This window comes from Dermacentor albipictus, chromosome 3 (assembly GCF_038994185.2).
Source record: "Dermacentor albipictus isolate Rhodes 1998 colony chromosome 3, USDA_Dalb.pri_finalv2, whole genome shotgun sequence".
NCBI lineage: Eukaryota > Metazoa > Arthropoda > Arachnida > Ixodida > Ixodidae > Dermacentor > Dermacentor albipictus.
In genome coordinates, this window is record NC_091823.1 from 119,480,030 (window position 1) to 119,500,529 (window position 20,500).

The 20,500-nt window shown below is 45.1% G+C and overlaps 1 protein-coding gene across 11 annotated transcripts in view; it reads right to left on the reverse strand.

Annotated features, from left to right (window-relative positions):
• The window catches only part of LOC135919467 (uncharacterized), a 283,301-nt gene extending 265,208 nt beyond the window's left edge, over positions 1-18,093 (reverse strand). For 3 of the 11 annotated variants that reach the window (XR_011512886.1, XM_070535992.1, XM_070535993.1), the window contains exons 1-3: positions 17,676-18,093; positions 15,501-15,618; positions 11,789-11,838 (exon numbers count right to left, since the gene is read on the reverse strand). Coding sequence is in view for 7 of the 11 variants with exons in the window: in XM_070535992.1 (XP_070392093.1) it covers positions 11,789-11,838; positions 15,501-15,618; positions 17,676-17,751 (244 nt within the window). In the remaining 4 variants the exon portion in view is untranslated. Of the gene's footprint in view, positions 1-11,070; positions 11,839-15,500; positions 15,619-17,675 lie in introns of those variants that run through there. The other 8 variants (XM_065453301.1, XM_070535994.1, XM_070535995.1 and 5 more) reach the window with 8 other exon arrangements.
• Between the last annotated feature and the right edge of the window lie 2,407 nt (positions 18,094-20,500).

Consider the following 20,500-nt stretch of genomic DNA (forward strand, 5'->3'; position numbering starts at 1 on the left):
TCTGTTTTCCTTAAAACACGACCGGAGCCCAGTTCACACAGCAGCATCCATGACTCGCCTACTGGAAGACAGGTGTAATACCATTCTGGAGACGTGAAAATGTGGATTTACTTGCAATGTGGTCATTCGAGCTGACTGATATGCTTTAAATATATGTAGTACAATTGCCTTTCTGAAACCACCACCAGAGTGCCGATTTGTTATTGATAGGTGACGAAAGCAGTGTGAAAGAAAGTTTCATGAAAACTAATTGGTTAACTCATTTGCTGAAAACGGCCCGTAGGTGCTGTTTAAGAAAACCTGCTCTGAATGCAAGCTCTGTTTACATTTTTACTTCTTTGTATTGTGCCCCTGATACATTACACAAGGAAGTTGCTACAAATTTAATTTTCACCTGCTACAGAACCTGTTTTGATTTCTCTTGGCCATTCCCACCACAGGCTTGATCGTATCTGTCCGTTAGTGAAAAAATGTCCTGTGATGTATTTCAGTCACTTTCAACTTTTTTTTATTTCAATAGAGTTATAATTACATAAGGTGTAATATTTTTTCATAGGTGGATTGCAAGTGCAAGCAAGCAAGCACCTCTAACCACATGGAACATACCAACCAAACAGGAATACGGTTCACTCTACAGACAGAGACATTCCCGGCACATATTTAAGGAGCTCTTTGTGCAGACCCACTGTGCCTTTCTCCTGCAGATAGATGAGAACTGGTGCAATGTGTGGCATGGAAAATGATGAAAACTTCTCGGCCAAACCAAGAACTGATCAGAAGTGTCGCTGAGGAGCTCACAATAAGAATTCCCAGGGCATTTGAAGATAAAAGCATCAACGGAAAACTGTTGGGGCATGGATATGACTCTCTGTTTCAGCAGCTGGAGAGACGAATAGAAAATGTGCTTTGTGGAAAGCGGCCAGCATCAATGCAAGCAGTAGCTTCCAGGAAGAACAGCAAGTTCACATATGGCTGTCTAAACTGGCAACCGCCCTAAGATGGTCCAGGAGTAGAAGATATTGGCAGTTAGATAGAGTTCTTGAAACAAGAAAGGCAGAAGACCACACGAGAGTTCGACATACCTTTGGTAATGAAGTACATGGCAGAGACATATGCACGGCAGCGAAAGCATTTATAAACTCAGAGCCACTACACAGCACAGAAGAAGTCGCAAAAGAATGGCCATTTCTATTCCACAGGCCCTTCTTTTACCACTATGCCAATGAACTAATTGGTAAAGATGTAAAAGTAAGCACTAACTTGCTGTCCTAGTGAGACATGAACCTGGCAGATGGCTTTAGCATGTTAGATTGAGTAATTGTTTTGCTGAATTTCCAGTCCAAATTTGCTAAATAGCTTCTTTCTCAATGCTTGTAGTTTTGCCAATCACACTGTGCTGCTTGAAGTTGAGACAAGTTGCTCTTAGAAGTAGTGAAACATCAGGCATGCTATTGTAACTTATTTAGTGATTCTCAAAACAGCACTGCAGTCTTGTGTTAAACAATATAAAACATGCGTGAGCTAGTATGTTATAACTTTTTTTTTGTGTTTGCCTATGGATAGTGGAATGATAGCACAACAAAATGTCGGGCCCCACTTTTTTTATTCCTTCAACAAAGGTAATTGATTTTCTATTCCAGACTACATTTGAAAGCCACCTGCAGCCGTGCTCTTCAGGCTTGCTCGCCTGCCTACAATCTTCATCAAAGCAAGACATTGTGTACTTGATGGTCCGACAAAAAATTGAAGAAGAGAACGGCAACAAAAAAGCAAAACAACACATGATAGTACTACTTTTTCAGCGGCTTTTGGGGAAAGGAGTGAATTGCTCTTCAAAGTTTTGGATGTGAGTATGAGCTGTGCACTGCAAGGGAGGTTTTGGCATAAATGTTTAATAACGCATAGCAATAATTGTATCGCAGTGTTGCCCTTGATAGTAATATGGCAGTCTGGTCACATCTTCTCTAGCGCTGGTCCTTGAATCCCAGAAGCAATAATGTGTTGCTGATTCTGTGGTTACACTTCTTGTCTTGCCTAACCTTTGGCACACATTAGTGCTCTTCTAGCAGCAAACCTCTTTCTGCCCAAGTTGGCGCGTCTTTAGCCGCTGTAACATCCCACAAGTCGCATACCAAAGGACAGACAGCACACACACATGTGCTTGTGCGCGTCTTCTCTTTTTGTGGGGTGTCTGATTTCGCACTTGTTATCATAAGCACTTCTAGCAACTGATTTGTACGAAAACCTTTCTGGTCCATGCAAACTTAATGAGCAGTTGTGTATATTTTGTGGTACTGACTGCATTTCTCCAGAAGAAGAAATCAGAGCTCAGTTTTATCGCGAATGATCACAAGGCTAGTTGGATACATGTCCACTATTGTACAGTGCTATTTCCTTGCATACACCGACACTGCAGAGGTAACTATCTGGGACACGCACAAGTGGCATATCGCACACACACACTTCAGTCATGCCTGCAGTGGAAGCAGGCGTCTCCGGCAGGAGGCCCGCCTGCGGTTTTAACGGCCGCTACTACGCGGCTTTCAGTGGCGCCCATATAGGCACTGCGCATGGCATATATTTGCCATTAACGCTGTTGCACACAACTATGTGGTTGTTAAGCAACTATCGGCGAAAGAGCTATTTATTAATCTGCCGAACCAATGTCGTTTAGTCACTGACGTCATGTTTGAACTGCTCGCCAGTGATGATTCCTCACAGTTTGACGCCTGCGAGAATGGACACACGTGTGAATTTGTGTTAAGGCACCTTTTGTGGTGTAGCACGAATATTTTATTGAAGAACTACTGCTGCAAGACGAATGTGTTGTGGTGCTACCAGTCCAAAGTCCACCGATGGAGTACTCCAATTGTTTGCAAAGCCACCTCAGAGTGCTCTTTCAAAGCCTGAAGTGCCCACAAAACCCTTCCTCCATGAACAGGACCTCACACATGCCGGCAGGAAACACCCGGAGCTGCTACTGAGGGCAAAGCAGTTGAGGAGCCAGGTAGTCAACCTGTACTCTGTGGCCCCTACTTGGCGTACAACTTATTTGCACATGCTACACCATCGGTTCAGGCAGAAACAGTAGTCTGTCGCATGGCACAACCATAAAGCCAGGCGAGTTCTTTGACACATACGTGAAAAGACAAACCTAATAATGCTATTGAAAAATTAAAAAGATCACTTGTGCTCACTGTAGGTGGTTCCGTGAGCACAAAGTGAAACGGTGGGCATGCCCAAAGGATGCACATTCCTGAAGATCAATATTGGCCCATTATCTGCAATTGTTGAAGCTGCTGTATTAGACATAATGCCCTTCCACTAATCCTAGGAGAGAACTGGTTCTACGCTGCACAAGCGGAACTCCACATCAAGCCCCCTCAGTTACCTGTTATTTGCCAGCCTTCAAGAATGTCTCGGTGCAATGCAAAGAGAAACTGATGGTGTGAACGGCAAATCCTGTGATCCTCAACATGCCAGCATTAGCACGCTTTGACCCTCCGTGTTGTGCAGCAGAACCACTTCGAATGAAACCCCAACCAGATAATAATGAGCCACTGTGGAGCAAGCTCACCAATGCAACCGTAGCTGACGGGCAACAGCCACCTTTTACTGCCATCATGCAACCCAATTCCATTGGGGACCACCTATATTCGGGGACAACTTTCCGTGGCAATGTAGTCAAGGCACAGAGCCGAACCACGCTGTTTGGATAGTTTTGCTGCGCAGCTGGAAGTAGTTCAACAACATCCGGAAGGGGCAGTGCAAGACAATGAAGACAAAAGGCAGAAAACACAGTCCTGTGTGTTTCCTGCCTTTTGTCTTCATTGTCTTGTGCTGCCCCTTCAAGATGTTCAACCAATATACCAACTCGCCCAAATGTCGATCCTTCTCTAGTTCAACAAAAAGTAATATGTTGGGTGTAACCTAAGCAATTCAAAAATGTGTAGTTCTTACTTTTAGCCTTGAGCTGATAATGCCACTAAATTATTAGCCAGAATGTGTGAAACACCATTATTTTTTAGATTTTCTGGGTTTTTTTAGTTGCAGCGTTCTCCACTCGCGTCGCCTAGGTTCCCTTCAGAAAAAAAAAAACATGGCGTACTCGTAAACAGCACCTTTCTTTTCCTGCAGTAGCTTGCCACTTACTTCACTTGCCGCATAGGATTTTCAAGATGCTTAAGAACCAAAACCTGTCAAAACAAACAAAGCAAGTGGTCTGCAACATGTACACCCACGTGAGACTGACACAAGCAAAACTCTCCATCGTTTCCACATGTCAGTCAGTTAGCCAGCTTACTGGCATAAGCGAGCGTACTGTTGCGCAGCTAAAGGCGGAGGTTCTGAGTAGTACCCTGAAGTCCCCAAAGCATAAAAGGCTTCGTTTCGCGACTGGAATGCCACCTAAAGTTACCGGAAGACAAGCGTACAGTGATACGATAGTTTCACCCTTTCTGCTCTTTGACAGAAAGTACATCAGCACTTCATTCGCAACAAGGCGCCAACTGCAGAAAAGATCCTCAGCAATGTAACCAGTGACTCCAACATGGGGCTGCTGAAGCTGTATGTCAGAATGATGCACAGGCTTTTCAATGAGGTTGGATTTGCTTTCGGAAGCGAAAATGTAACTGTGTGCTTCTGGAAAGAGAGGACATGATGATGTGCAGGCGGAAATATCTGCAGACCGTTCGAGAAATGTGAAAGCAGAAACGTTACGTACAGCTACTGCTTTGAATTGTTCACGACCGGCTTTATACTTGGCGACCTGTTCACCGGCGCCGCCTCCGTAGCCCCCGATTTTTTACTGCTTGTTTAGTTCATTCTTAGTTCGCCCGACCGCCGCTGCTCTCCGTGGTGCTACAACTTACCCCCACACCGAGTGCGGGCTGGCGTAGCGGTAGCAGTGGCGGCTTCTTCGTTGTGTTTTTGTGCGCGTCTGAACACCGTGTTTCCGGCTGTTCTGATTGCTGCCCGCATACGTGCCAAGAACGCAATTACTGCTGAGAGCCTGAACATTTCGTAGGCCCTAAAAATCATCGCCCGCGATGGTGTATTGCTGCGTTCCGCTCTGCAAATCGAGCGGGCGCACAGCGAAGGGTATCACATTCCACGAGTTTCCTGTAATACAACTGCGGACCCAGTGGCTCAAGAGAATTTCTCGCCAAGCAGAAGGTAAGCAGTGGGAACCATATATATCTTTACGTGGCTGTAACGGCAAAAAAATACACCTGAAACGTTGACGCTTCACATGCAATGCGTCTTAGTCAGCGGGCCTCTTAGGTGCCATAAATGTTCACTGCACGACTAGCTTTGTTTACTCTCCTGTCATTTTTGCGTTGATATTCTCAACTGCAAAACTGCATACTCTACAGTGCGCGCTCCGCGTCGTCAGGGCTTTAGTCCATGCTCTCTTTTTGTGCTTTCTTTAAAATCGACGGAAATTCGCAGGACCTGGGAAAGCGCCATGGACGCCTAGCGACCGCAGTAAAGTGTGCAGCCTGCACTTTAAAGGTGCTGACTTCAGAGAAGGCCTCAAGATAAGGAGGTTAGAGCCAGACGCTGTGTCGTCGGTTTTTCTGCAGTACCCGATGTACCTGCAGCAGGGGGTGAAAAAAGAGAGGCGTCCTTTAAAACGTAATGCTGCAAAACCAGCTTCGCCCACAGGGAGAGATGCCAAGACAGCGAGGCAAGTGAAATTTTTAACTATAAATTATCTTCGTCAAGAAATTTAGCTCAATTCAGTGGCTTTTAAAAATTCTCTAGACAAAAATAAATTTCCTTTGCTTTCTTTCATTGATTACATTCTACGTTAATAAAACCTCAATATAATGTCCATGTTTCAGGCTGGATGCAAATATGACTGATGGCTCTCTAGCTGAGATCTCGGTCACAATGTCAGAGGTTCCAGCACCCTCTTTATTGCCAACAGCTACTATGTTGCAAGCAGCTGACAGCCATGAACTGGAAGTAATTCCTCAAGGACTCTCTGGAAGCATTCTGTCATCGACAAAAGGCACTTCACTTGAGCCTGTGCAACAATCCTCACCTGATGTTTCCCCTGAGCCCACTTTCAGCACAAACATGACCACATTGACGCACGGAGTGCAAACAAGATTGACATTTCCACGCATGACGAAACTTCTAAAGCAAGTCAACACGTTGAAGCGCAAATGCCGGAGACTCATAAAAAAGAGGGATGAGCTGCAGGCTGAGATTTCTGTGCTTAGACAGCAGACTAAAAGGACAGAAACAGCTATGAAGAAGTCCAACTTGGCAATTCTTCAGGTATGTATGGTGTTGAGAACTAACTTGAGTACTCAGGTTGATCTGCGAATATTACTTAACGAATATCATTCTTTTCTAGGAAAAGGTGCAGGAAGAGGATGCAAAGGCCCTTTTCCTGCAAGAACAGCTTTCATTTTTGAGCAAACCGAAGGGTCGGTGGCGGGAGGAAACCATCCGCAATTGTGTCGTATGACACGCAAAGTCCCCATCTGCATACAACCTGCTTCGTGAAACTGGGGTTCTGTCATTGCCAAGATGCTCGACACTGAAGAGATTTATTGGTGCATGCACTGGAGAAGTGGTATCGTCACTTATAAAGCAACGTCTACACATGGAGGCAAAACTACACTCTGAGCAGGTGAAATATTTCAACTTTATTTCAAAAGGATTCTGTCACATTTGGATATTAACATTTGTAGGCACGCTTTGGCTCCCTGGTGATGGACGAAATGTCCCTCAAGCAAACTACCTCCTACCAAAAGCAGTCAGATGCTGTGCATGGCTTTGTTGACCTGGGAGGTGCAGAAGTTGACTTCGGGCTTCACGACCAACTGGCAACTCATCTCTTGTGCTTTGTGTTCGTAGGACTCTCTACCCACTACAGGTAATTAATATTCCACCTGGGTTAGCAGTTCTTTAGCTAAGCCAAGACAGAAATGTGTCTTGAATCTCATTTCGAAATTCAACTATTGTTTCCTCTAGGCTCCCAGTAGGGTACTACTTCACAAAGGCCTTGTCAGGAGAGCAACTTCAGCTTCTTGCCTTAAAGGTAATGCAGTGTGTGGAAGAATCAGGATTCAAAGTTGTACGCCTTGTTGGAGATAACCACAAGTCAAACACCAAGTTCTTCTCGAACCTGTCAGGGGGCCCCTACAACCTGTTGTTGAGTAAGTAATGCTAGTTCAAACGTGTGCATGCCTTCATTGTAAGCATGTCATTTAGAACTTTCACGACAGCTAGGCTAATTTCTGTGAATATAATTTTTTTCAGACACCCTCTGGATTCAGATCGTGAACTTTTCCTGTCTTTTGACTATTGCCACATAATGAAAAACATCAGATCCCAGTTCCTTGAAGTGAAGAGACTGTTCAGAAGAAATGGAAAATTCATCCTTCCAGACTTCTTAAGGTATAAAGATGGCATTTCTGCTTCAGCTATTCAAACCCGACTAATGTTTTGCCTTGTTACAGACTGCTGTACAAGATTCAGGAAAAGCAAGGCGCCTTCAAGTTGGTGAGGTGCCTGACCAAGAAACACCTGTGGCCAACAAATTTCGAAAAAATGAACGTCAACAGGGCTGTTCAGGTTTTTTCACCACAGGTAAAGTATGCAAACATATAGTTTGTTGGCTGTGTAAAGGATCCTCGCTTCAAACGTAAAGGATCAGTTTTTGGGTTACTGCATGCACTAAATAACATTTTTCCTCCTAGACTTCGCAGCATTAAGCAGGGTGATTAGCCATATTAGAAGAATGATCATCATTGACTCTTATTCTCGTTTAGGTCACCACTGTCCTGTGATTTTTGCAGCAACATGGTCAGAGCCTTGGAGTTCCTGGCTTTGGCGACTGCCTGCCAACAGTAGAATTTATGGAATTGGTGCACAAATGGTTTGTGCTCCATAATATTAAGAGCACCACTCTCCACTGGACAAGCAGAGATGCCTTGAGGATGCCATTTTACTCTGCAGAAGACGAGAGGTGTGTCTTAGTTTCGCTAGTGTTTATGCTGACAATATTTTACTGATTTATGGTTTGCGGGGTTTAACTTCCTAAAGCGACAGAGGCTATGAGGGATGCCGTAGTGGAGGGCTTCAGATAACTTGAAACATCTGGGGTTTAGCACATGTTGACGCGGCACAATACACAGGCTTCTAGCATTTTGCCTACATCAAGATGCAAGCGCCGTGGCCGGGATCATACCCACATCTTTCAGGTCAGCAGCCGAGCACCATAACCACTCAGTCATCGATGTATTTTACTGTTGAAAGCATGGATTTCTAGAGTTGAATATTCAAGTTTCGGCTTCTAGTGTGGAGCTAATGGCAAGCAGGTTTTCTTTATTAACAGCTACTGGAGGTCTTTGCTGCTTTTCTTGTGACATGCGCTAATGTACTACTTTGCAAATTTTTCTTTTTCAGACTTTCATGGCTAGAAAATGACTTCCTAATGTACTTCATGGAATGGAAAGAAGGCATATCGTATAAGATGGAATTCCTGTCTGACGAGACATATGAGGCACTGAGAGTGACCAGCATGTCGACAGTGCTGTGCACAAAGTTCCTTTTAAACTCCGGGTTTCATTTTGTGCTCACAGCGAAGTTTTCAAGTGACGATGTAGAGTCACTATTTTCTACTATACGGCAATTGAATGGGTCCAATGACCAAACCAATGCCTACGCAGCCCTATCATCTCTGCAGAAAATATTGGTGACTGGAATCATCCACGCGTCATCCAGTGCCAATGCTGGGAGTGTGGTGGGCTCGCTGGGGAAGATGTCAAAACTGTTTCCCATTCCTGCAAAGGTCACTTCCGACAGTGGTATCAAGAAGCTTCTGCTCCCACATCTTGCTGCACTGGAGCGCTATCCAAGTATGCTGGGACAACCCTTTAATAATTTGGGCTTTGTATGCTAAATGTACATATGCAGCTTCTAAATTCAAAGTGAAAAGCTAGAAGGCCTGGTGCCATTTCTGTCATCCAAGTTTTAAGGATTCTGCTTCTTAGAAAAGTAGAGATATTGATATCAAACTGAGTTCAGGTGCTCTCCCAAAACAACCTTTAGGGTCTGAACGAAGGGATCAAGGACTGAGGCTTCGACCAAGAGAAAGGGACAGCGTTCATTCTGCACTTAGCTGTGCCTGAACGGTGACCTCCGAAAAGTGTTGTCCCCGAAACAGCCGTCTTATAGCCATTGACAAATTATCTGTTTGCATGAATTAAGGACATATTACCAATATTTGGGCACTGTGCTTGCGAAAGATTGATTTAGGACTGAAATGCTGCCAATAGCATTTTTCAGAGTAAGTGTCATTAAGTTCCAATTTGCCTTCATTCTTTCAGGTGCCCCTCAACGAAGCCTTCGAGCCAGCACACTGGCAATGATTGCTGGCTTCTTGGTCAGAGCCGTGCAAGATTGCATTGCATGTGAGGGCTGCCTCATTAATTTGAGGGCACCAGCCTCTCAGTCTACCACTACTGCCATCATAGCAGGCATGGACCGGGGAGGGCTATCGTACCCTACCTTAGCTTTTGTAGGGTTCGTCAGTCGCCTGGAAGGTGCTGCATCAAGTGTGGCTCCTGTGCTCGTTAGGGGGCCAACGCCGCTTAAGAAGTTTGCAGACCTCGTGCTGCCGTCACTCACAAAAAATCCGCTGTTCGTGTGCTCGAAGGACACCACAGAGCCTCACAGAAGGGCACTGCTAAAGCTGATTGTCCACAAGTTTATGAGGCCATTTTTGTCTAATTTTGCCTCTGACCTCACCGAAGAGCACGCCAAACGGAAATTAATTAATGCCAAACCGAAATCTCGAAAGGTCCTAAAGGTGTAAGGATCTGGCTGACCTGAAATAAAGTTCTGGCCACAACCGGCTATTGTGTCTGGCAAACAAGCTTTTCTAGTCTGGTTTTATTCATTTTTCATGTAGAGTGCGTGTTGAAATGATTAACAATCGGGTGAATGCTCCTGAAAATGAGTAAGTGTGCATGGCGCGCTTTTTGTCATAAATTGGCGGAAAGTAGCACGGCTTCGCCCTGGGATGCTGCTAGGTACAGAGCAGAAGCAATCATGTTGACATTGTGCAGCTGTACGCTCAAAAAAGCCGCTCGAGTAGCACCAGAGCCGCGCCCACCACTACAACCGCTCTTTGAGCTTGTTTAGCTGCAAAACTGCTGCGCTGAGAAAGAAAAATATTACCGCTATCAGCCGTTAGTCGGGTACAGCTTTTTGTGGCTATGCAGGGGAATTGCTACGAGCGCGAGACGCCTGCTTCTGCGCTGTTCTCGCACGCTCATGAGCCAGAGACGCTGACAGCTTGCGCTCTTAACTACCACTGTATACAGAAAGCTGTCCACGATTATTGCATCTTATAAATATTAACACGTCTGTGCGGTGCATGCTTAAAAAACGATGCAGTTTAACTCGGCCTACCGGCAACACGGTAATGCAAGCGTACTGAAGCTAACAGAAGCGCACGGCGGGCGCGGCCGAAATGAGGGTAAGTTGTGGCGCCACCTGTTGCGGCGCGCCGTCCCTCCTGAACAGTCACGTGGTATTTATGCGGACACGCGCCGCCATAGGATCCGGCGTAGTGAGCAGGTCGCGAGTAATAAAGCCGGTCGTGGATTTGTTGGACAAAACGTTAAATATCAATGCTGGCAATCAAAACACAAATACTGTATGTAAACATTCGGAGTTGAAAATGCAGGAGGAGGAAATATTTCATTTTTAAGAATAACACGGCTCCTCATACATGCTGGCATTCATTTTGGTTTGTATATTTTTTCTGGCCTGGTTCTGCATCCGTGCCTCTTATGTGTATTTTGTCTGTTCTAGTACAGCAAAGGAAGGGACATGTACATATCGACGTGTTCTAATGAATTATGGATAGCTCTCAATGGCGGCATTTCGCTGGTCATGTGGGTGGTGGACCTTCTGAGAACATTCTTATTTTGGTATATTGCAGTGCCACCAAAAGCCACAAATACCTGCCTGCACGGTAGAATGATGTTAGGTGCACACCATAAATGCCTTCTCTGTATTAACTGACCTCTCTCGCAAACAAAAAAAAAAAATCCACATATTTATCTTGCTTTTGCAGGACTACATATTACCTAGACGAGACATGGATGAATGCTGGGCACACATAGGATAAGGTGTGGGAAGAAACCACTGTGTCATCACGTGAGGACACCTCTGGCAAGGGTCTCACAACTGGGCCTCCCGCACCAAGCGGCTAAGGTGGTCGGCTCATCCTCCTTTATGCTGGAAGTGAAAAGAGCTTTGAGGATGGGGCACATCTCGTTTTCCGGGTGAAAAAAGAAGTAATCGGTACCTATTTTCTTATTATTTACATCTTCAACTTCACATTATTGCTATAGTCAGTTTTCAACTACTCTCTTCGACTATTTTACTTCCAGACTCCTCTTCACCAGCCATTGTTTCCATTAGGTACAAGTCGTGGTGTATCTTCTCTAACGTCTGTGCACAACTTAAGCTCAAATAGCAGTTAGCCATCTTCATGACAGCGATTTCGTTTCACTAGCACACTGCCAACAAGCTTCTAGTAGGATGGCATTCTCATTAGCGTTCTTTTTTAACAGAGAGCAAAACTGTAGACAACACAGCCCACAATTACTTTTTTTTTTTGCCTTTCACTGCTTTCTGCACAGTAAACTAGAAACCCTAGATGCCCTTTTGTACACTAGCACCATCACTTGTGACATGCCGCGTTAAAAAAGAAAAGTTAAACACATATCTGATGACAGGAGTCGGCGCTTACCCTTCCATGTCTTCCATGCGTGCCGTCGCTTTCGTGAAGCACTGTTGACACTAGTGAGGGAGAATCAGTACACACAAGTCAAGACACATTCCCTTGTGCCGCCAAAAGGACACACACTATTATTAACCATAGTGCAACACCGCTTTATGGATGTTCTTGCAGCCTTTAACATTTCTAAAATGGCGGAGAACATTCGCTTTGCAACACCTCAGCTTGTTTTCACTTGCTAGCGTGCGCGTAGTAATGCTAATGAAAATGTCTACAGCTTACACTCGGTGTCACGCAAATTTTACTCAAAGATGTACAAAACAGGCTAACAGACATACCATCATGAGTCATCATTGGTGCCAGTTCAGCATGTTCATCATCCATCGTTACAAGCAGGCACTATGATGGCAATGCAGTTTTCTTAAGCCGCAATAATTTTCACTCTGCTGTAGATGCTCATGGGTTTGAAAAGTACAAAATCCGGTAACATAAGGACATGAAAGTTGAGTTAGTGACTAAGGCTAAGGCCTCACCATTAACCAGCATTAAAAAAGATGGAAGGAAGTGCGCAAGATAAACATTGCACTACAACTGATCTTGGAACAATGCCTGATGAAGCAACAGGTACAATGTTCACAGAAAAAAATTTACATTATAGAAGACACTATAGGTCAGCAAGCACTATAAGTGCAAATTATTTATTAAAAATTAGGCATACATCTGCTAAGATATATTAGTTTGCTGTTTGTCAAACCAACAGACATATATGCACTCGCACACCTACAAGCCTCTTTCTGAGCACAAAATACCTCAAACCTAACACTTCCTTGTGGAGAGAGCATTAAAAAGTAATGATAGTAATCATGCTAGTCAATACTGGAGTGCATGGATAACTCTTACACTGGTTACCCAAGTGGCAACTGACAACACCTAGTTCGCAACACTATATGGTATTCATCAAATGTGTTGTACACACGACCACAAAAGCTTATGGACCACGAGATCTCAGAAAACTTTCAATTCCCGAGCAGCCTGTAGCATTAGCCAGTAAAACTGTATACAGCAATGTTGTTAGCATATTCCAAATGAAGACCAAAATGCAAATATTACTCTGCATTGTGAGGCTGCGGAAATATTAGATTTTTCCCAGATTTCATGGTCCGTAATATTTTGTGGCCAGCTGTACATGTACCCATTGCTCTGAACAACAAGCATAAGCCAGAGCTTAAAAAAAAAAAAAGCTTTTGTACAGCACCTTTATTCTGTACAGAACAAAGACAGCAAAGTAGTTCTTTGAGCAGCTTTTCTAGTGGTGTTACTGACAGCACATCTTCATCACTATCATCATCATCATCACCAAATTTTGTTTGCACTGTAGGACAAAGGCCTCTTCCTGTGATCTCCAATTACCCCTGTCCTGTGCCGACCATTTCCCAACTAGTGCCCGCAGAGTCCCTAATTTCATCTCCCACCTAGACTTCTGCCATCCTCGACTGCAATTTTCTTGGCACCCATTCTGTAACCCTAATGGTCCATCGGTTATCTAACCTGCGCATTACATAACGTGCCCAGCTCCATTTTTTCTCTTAATGCCAATTAGAATATCGGCTATATTCGCTTGCTCTCGGATGCAAACCACTCTCTTTCTGTCTCTTAACGTGATGCCTAGCATTGTTCATTCCATCACTCTTTGCACGGTCCTTAACTTGTCCTCAAGCTTCTCCGTCAGTCTCTAAGTTTCTGCCCCATATGTCAGCTCCGGTAAAATGCACTGATAGTACACCTTTCCTTTCAATGATAACGATAAGCATCCAGTCAGGAGCTGACAATGTCTGCCGTATGCGCTCCAACGCATTTTTATTCTTCTGTGAATTTCCTTCTCATGATCAGGGTTGAATTTCCTTCTCATGATCAGGGTTCCCTGTGAGTAACTGACCTAGGTAAACATACCCCTTCATTGACTCTAGAAGTTGACTGATGATCCTGAACTCTTGTTCCCTTGCCCTGTTATTCATCATTATCTTTGTCTTATCTTCATCACAATATCTTCATGCCAGTGTTTCCGAGGTGGGATAACAGAATATTGCTACATTCCCCTGCAAATGTTTTCAGGTGGCAAATTACAAGGTGCAAGTAGCTGCCACTACAGTAAATCCACATATTTCTTTGCAAGAAGTGACAAAATAGTGAAGCTGGCAGTGTCTGCAGTTTCTAGACTTGAAACATGCGTTTCACTCTGTTCCGAAACTAGAGCTGATCTGCACTGTCGGAACTTTTATTAAGGACAAGGACTCGCAGAATTTTCAGAATGCAGCATTTCTATCTGAAAATTTTCAGGAATTACTTAGCTTTCCCCTTGAACCCATACTAGTCCATTTTTAATGACAGTGGTGCTGTTCAGTGGGGGCAGGGGTTGCACAAGGTCATGCACAGCCTCTACTATATCATGCAATGCTTTACCTCCTTCCAGTTAGATGCATTGATGTTAATGGCTTTACAGTCGTCATCAATAAGTTCTGTGGGTACATCCACAATGCAAATAAAGTGATGGGAAGATGCGGGCATCTGCTGCTTGTTTTTCTTTCTTTTTTTTTCACACAAGAAATGCTGGCATGAATGTGCTGCATTGTGAATGATGCTGAAAGAAAGCCATTCTGCTCAAAGAACTACACCACTTTATTAAAGCGAAAGCTTTACTGGCCGCGAATGTGTGATTTCGCCGCGGATGTGCTCCAAGGAGGCACATGACGCCATAATGCATGCCACGCCGCTGATATTTATCTCTCTCTCGCTCCCTAGTCACTACTGCACATGCGCCACTAGTAGCACCAAGCCACAGGTGTTCCGTTGCTACGCAGCACCACGCCTTTCAGCCGCCACCGTTTGGTATGACGTCACACCGCGTTCCTCGTCGTTGCACTCGCCTCTGCTCGCTTCGCTAGTTGCGTCGCATGCCTGATAACGTGTCGGAGGATTGAAAAGGAGAGCACGCGTGCACTGCAACCACAGTTGAGGCGGCAGTGTTGACGGCGACAATTCTGATAAGCAGGAGGAGGCATGGAATCGACATCGGAACGAGATGAAGAGGAAGCTAATCGCCCAGGAAACAGACGAACAGCGCGCTGAATGACTGGCTAAACGCCACAACATAGCTAGACAACCAGACTAACCTGGACTTGGCAATCAAAATTAACCAAGGCTAACCATGCTATGCCTTAGCTTTCGCTACGTATATCCTGGCACAGCCGAGCTAAGCCACTGACAATTTTTTGCTTCTGCGCAGTAGCAGAGTAGCACTCAAATTTGGAAGATACCACTTCACACGTGCAGGGATGTGTAAGAATGACAGGTTGTAAAAGCATTGCGAACTCGTGGAGGTGATGGGCACTTTTAGTTGACAGTTGTAAAATGTGTCTGTGTGCTCTAGAATTCACGCATAATGTTAACAGTGCTTCACAAATCAATACACCTGGAAATACCTTCAGGCCTTTCACAGTGAAAAACAGGCCAAGAGGTGTGTCAGCCCTGGGATTCTTCAATTTGTCGTCCCGGACAGCCTAGGACTGTCAAAAATCTGCGTACACCAATGCTCACTGGATGCTCAAGGCAGCGGGTCTAGAGCACTCCCGGGCGGGCCAATCTGTCCAGGGACGACACATTGAAGAGGCCCATAGTGCCTGTCATCCCAGGAGGTACAAGCCTAGAAAATTTCTCATTATATTACCTAGAGGGAAATCTGATGCTGGTGTGCTGTGGAGGGCCGGTATATTGTGACTTCAGATTGGCATCACTCTTGGAGAGCCAGGACACCTTGATGACGCACTTGGCAAGCACCATTCCATCTGTCACAATGATTAATTTGCTACTAAAACAGCACATAAAAAGTTGTTTTAGCGTTATTACACAAAAACATGTTTTGTTTAATTATGAGAACTTGTTATTGAATGTACAACTACATGAAACGTAAAAAGTATCCACGGGCCGCTAAAGTTGGAGGATAGACGACAAGATTCGCGCTCGCTTTGGAACAGTTTGTCGCCTGTTCTTGCTTTTCTTCGCTTGGTTATGCATTGTAGGTGAATAAACTTCACTGGAAAATGTAATATTTATTTATTTATTATACCTCAAAGGCCCCAGAGATGGGGTATTACATGCGGGATGGGCTTAGTTTAACAAAACAGTGATTCGAGAGCAGCCTTGAAGTGATGAGCGTCGGAGCGGTGCGTGATGTCGGCAGACAGACCGTTCCAGTCCCTGGCGGTTTTCACAAAAAATTATCGTAGATGAGAGGTAGTCTGCGCCGGGGGAGGATACACGGCTTTGCTGTGGTTGAAAACCACACTGTGGCTGTAACTACATGCGTGAATGAAAACCTTTTATGAAGATTTTACTTTAAGAATGTGTTATTCGTGTTGCCATATCCACATTTTAGACTAAGCCTTTTGCAACACCAGCCAACACAAGCCTCGCAGATGCAAATACCACCATTCCCATGACAGCACAGCGGCCCCTAAGAAACTCTCATTGACGATGGCACCAGACTTCCCTCAAGGTGTTATATTAAGAAACTTTATGTACAAGCTGGCTACGTTTACAAATGTACATGTAAACTTATACTTAAACAGTTTCATTCACAGAGGTACCTGGAGTTGCTTTGTAAAATTTTTTTGTTGCTTTAAATGCCTTTTCTACATGTTAATTCCTTAGTACTGTTCCACAGTAAATCGTATTCATGGTTCAAAACAAAGTGATAGTTAAAGAATAATTCGTGCACTGCCTGCACAGTGACCCAAGAGGCAAAGCAAACATTACGAAAACGAGACGTTTAAAAGATCTCGCGTTACTACAGCTTCAATAAGTGCTGCACGCATACTAGACAGGTTGACATTGTTATCAATGTCCTAATGCATGGTTAAACCAATAAGTGGTGTAAACATTGCCCCATGCAAAAGAATCAACTGACTGAGTTCGTAAGGTATCAATTATAAAAATTATCCTCATTCCATGTACTGGGGAAGCAACAATACACGAAACATTTTGCAGGCAGCTGGTTATCCAAGATGATTCAGGGCACTTTAAAGAGTTAATTAAATTTTAATTCTGGGGTTTAACTTGCCAAAAAGGGGTGACGATTATGAGGCACGCCATAGTGGAGGTCTCCGGATTAATTTCGACCACCTGGCGTTCTTGAATATGCACCCGATGCATGGTGCACGGGCGTTTTCGCATTTCGGGGGGTGAAATGCGGCCATGGCGGCTTGGACTTGATATCGCGACCTTGTGCTTCGCAGCACAAAGCCACTAAGCAACCCGGCGGGTTTCTTAGGAGTTACTAGATGGACGAACGTGTTTGTATTAAGTACGCAATTGTGTGTTATGCAAGCCTCTGTGTGACGACAGAAGCAAGACGTCATGTTAATCAAGCTCCTCGTGCCATGCATGACATGCCATCCATGTGATGTCTTCAATGCATGCTGTCATGACATTCATATCGTGTCGTGCACGTCGTGATTCATGACATGCATGCACATCACACAAATCGTGATATGATCCAGTTAAAGAAACGACCACGACGGAATCACGAAGGCGTAAAAGGCCAGATGATAAAGTGCCTAACGTTGACATAGAATGCTTCGCATTAAAACAGGGAGTTCGAGCAGGTCAGGGACACAAAGTTGGTTGTTTGGTTCCTCGGTGAACTGGCACAATTCATTCTGGGGTTTCGGCCAAAGACGTCTCAAAGAAAGTGAGTCTCGTCGTATTTTCTTTGAGTCCTTGTCATGTTCGTGCTCATGTTTCGAGTTATGTCTCCTCATGCAATTTGCAACGACGAATTCAACGGCCGCGTACGTTGTGAGAACCATCTATGATCTATACGGACGAGTCAATGAATGTTTACCCTTGAAGAAGTCGTTGTCGACGAAGTTCGCGCTGCACGACCGCGACAGCGGCTCGTCGATGCAGAGTCTCAACATCGATTCTCTTCTCTTGACCACATCATTCGGAAAGCAATGAAGACTAATCTTTCCTTTAAGCGCTCACTTCGCACACTGCGGCACGAAAGGAGCGTCGGTATTTCCTCGCTTCTTCCATCGCGCAGATCTTGACAAGCCGCAGACAACACACACCGACCAACATTAGCTGAGCAAAATGCTGCCTGCAATGCTCCGCTAAACACGTCTCGTCGCGGAATTGTCCACATGTGGCTTCTCGCGAACAACTGAGCCCGGCATGTAGCACTGACCATGCCTTACCACGCCACAGCCTGCGCAAACTTTTCTCAGCTTCTGTCGGATTGGTCCGGTGGCGGGAAGCGGCTCAAACGACGTCATGGATGGTTGGATGAATGTAACGAGCGTCCCCTTTGGAACGGGGCGGTGGATTGCTCCACCAAGCTCTTGCATGAGGCGTATACTGCCTAATGTCCTACCATATAGTCCCGTCCTACCTAGGTCCTACCCACATTTTCTGATCCCCTATATCGAACTGTGCTTTTGAACTTCTCCGTTTTTTGTCGTTTCCTTACTTTTCTTCCGCCAATCTTCCAATCGCCTCTTACTAATAGTTATTGTGGACCTGTTTACTTTTCCACTGCTCTCGCTGAACCCAAGTGCTTCAAGGAGGCCAGTGGCGCCTAAATCGATCGCTGGGTAGACGTCTACACATTCTAATAAAACATGCTCCATAATCTCCCTAGCTTTACCGCAGCAAGCACGTGCTTTTTCTTCCGTCTTATAGGTTTCTTTTCCATTGTCGCCACCCATGAGATTATTTCAGCCTCTCTGACTTTCCGTTTGACCTTCCTTGTTGCTGTGTTGCCCACCTATATATATATATATATATATATATATATATATATATATATATATATATATATATATATATATATATATATATATATATATATATATATATATATACAGGCCGCATACTTAGCATTGGCATCCAATATCTTGTCATTCATCTTGAAGCAGTAGTTCTTCAATAAAATATTCGTGCTACACCACGAAAGGTGCCTTAACACAAATTCACATTTGTGTCTATCTTCGCAGGCGTCGAACTATGAGGATTCATCACTTTCTGCAAAGGAACTTTCTGTAAATGAGCAGTTAACCTTCCCGTATTTTTCAAAAGTAACTATTTAAAGAAGTTCTGAGCATCTTACCCTGGTGAGCGGTAATACAATGAAGTCTGCGCGTGGAAGCGCCGTAATCCAGGCACTCCTGGGCTTCTTCATCTTGCGGAAACTTGAAGACATGATTTTTCTGCCCCGATTTGTACATTTATTAGGCATATCTTGGCATGACACTCCACATTTCGGGGCAATATGAAGACTCGCGGTACACACAATCGCAAGCACAGAACAAATATTGAGACTACATGTACTAGTCACGTCTAGAAAAAATGTGCGTTCGGAAGCATGCAACAGCGTGGCCGAGCATGCCGGGACTTGTTTAACCCCGAAGCTATTCAAGGAGCGGCAGGGCTCCTGGAAATAACCGAATTGTTGTCGCCGCCGTCGTCCCCTCGGTCTTCTCCGAATAGCCGGTGTTAACCTTTGTATATCTTCCACGCTTCATTTTCAACACAAGTACGCTGCTCGTAGCTTCGTAGCACGCTGCACGGAACTTCTATGTAGGCCGGCCTCTTTTGCGTGACGTAGCTCAAGGGGAGAGGGTCAGCCAGAAGGCCTTAAGTTCTCGACAGGGTGTTGCCCCGACGCGGCAACCAGTCTTGCCCCCGTTTTTCTGCACGACGATTGGTCTCCTTGCTGTTGTCCTTGGAAACGCGCGGATCTTGCGTTTTGCTTGTTTTTTTTTTCTTTTTCGTTCGCGCCATTTTTCTCCTCGACTCGGCGCTTTAACTCGGTGTAGCGAACGTTGTACGCTGTGTTTCCTGCACTATGTGCTAGCGCTATGCCTGCTGTTGCGCATATAACTGCAGCAAAAAGCCTGAAGATGGTTATGCTGTTTTTATGACACCACAAGGAAAGCGTGATGGCTTGCGCAGGAAGCAGTTACTGCATAACATTGTCCGAAAGAACTTTGTTCCGACAAAGAACAGCGTTGTTTGCGAGGTGAGGCGCCTTTCTTATTGCTTGTAGCAAAGGATCCCGTAGTGCTGCATTCTAATTTTTTCATTCTTCCGGCCTGCTCACCAGCGTTTTTGTTGCGGCAATTTGTGCGTTGCATAAAAATGTGGTGAGTGAGTGAAGTAACTTTATTTTGGTCCAGAGAAGACGCAGAGGAGACCCCGCGCCACCCGGCTAGTCCCACGTAGGGACCGCCAAGCCGAGCTTGACGGCCCGATTGCGGGCACTCTGGACGGCCAGGGTTTGGTCGTTGAGTTCGGGGCTGCCCAAGAGCGCAGCCCACCTATCCTCGCTGAAGGAGGAGCCGATGGCTTCACACCCCCACAACACATGGTCCAATGTTGCTCTTAGTCCACAGGCAGGGCAGTCCTCACTGGGGTATCTTTCGGGTTATATGGCATGAAAAACCGCGAGGTTAGGGTACGCACGGGCTTGTAAAAGTCGAAGGGTAACCGCCCGCGCCCTACATAAGGCGGGGTGCGGGAGGGGGAAGACCCGTCTTGACAGATAGTAGTGCGTGGTGATCTCATTAAACGTAAGCAAGGGTTCACCGCGGGGCTGGACTGCTGAGGCGGCGCGGTCAGTGAGTCCTCGCGCGGCCTCGTGTGCGCCCTCGTTAGGGTTAGAGGGAG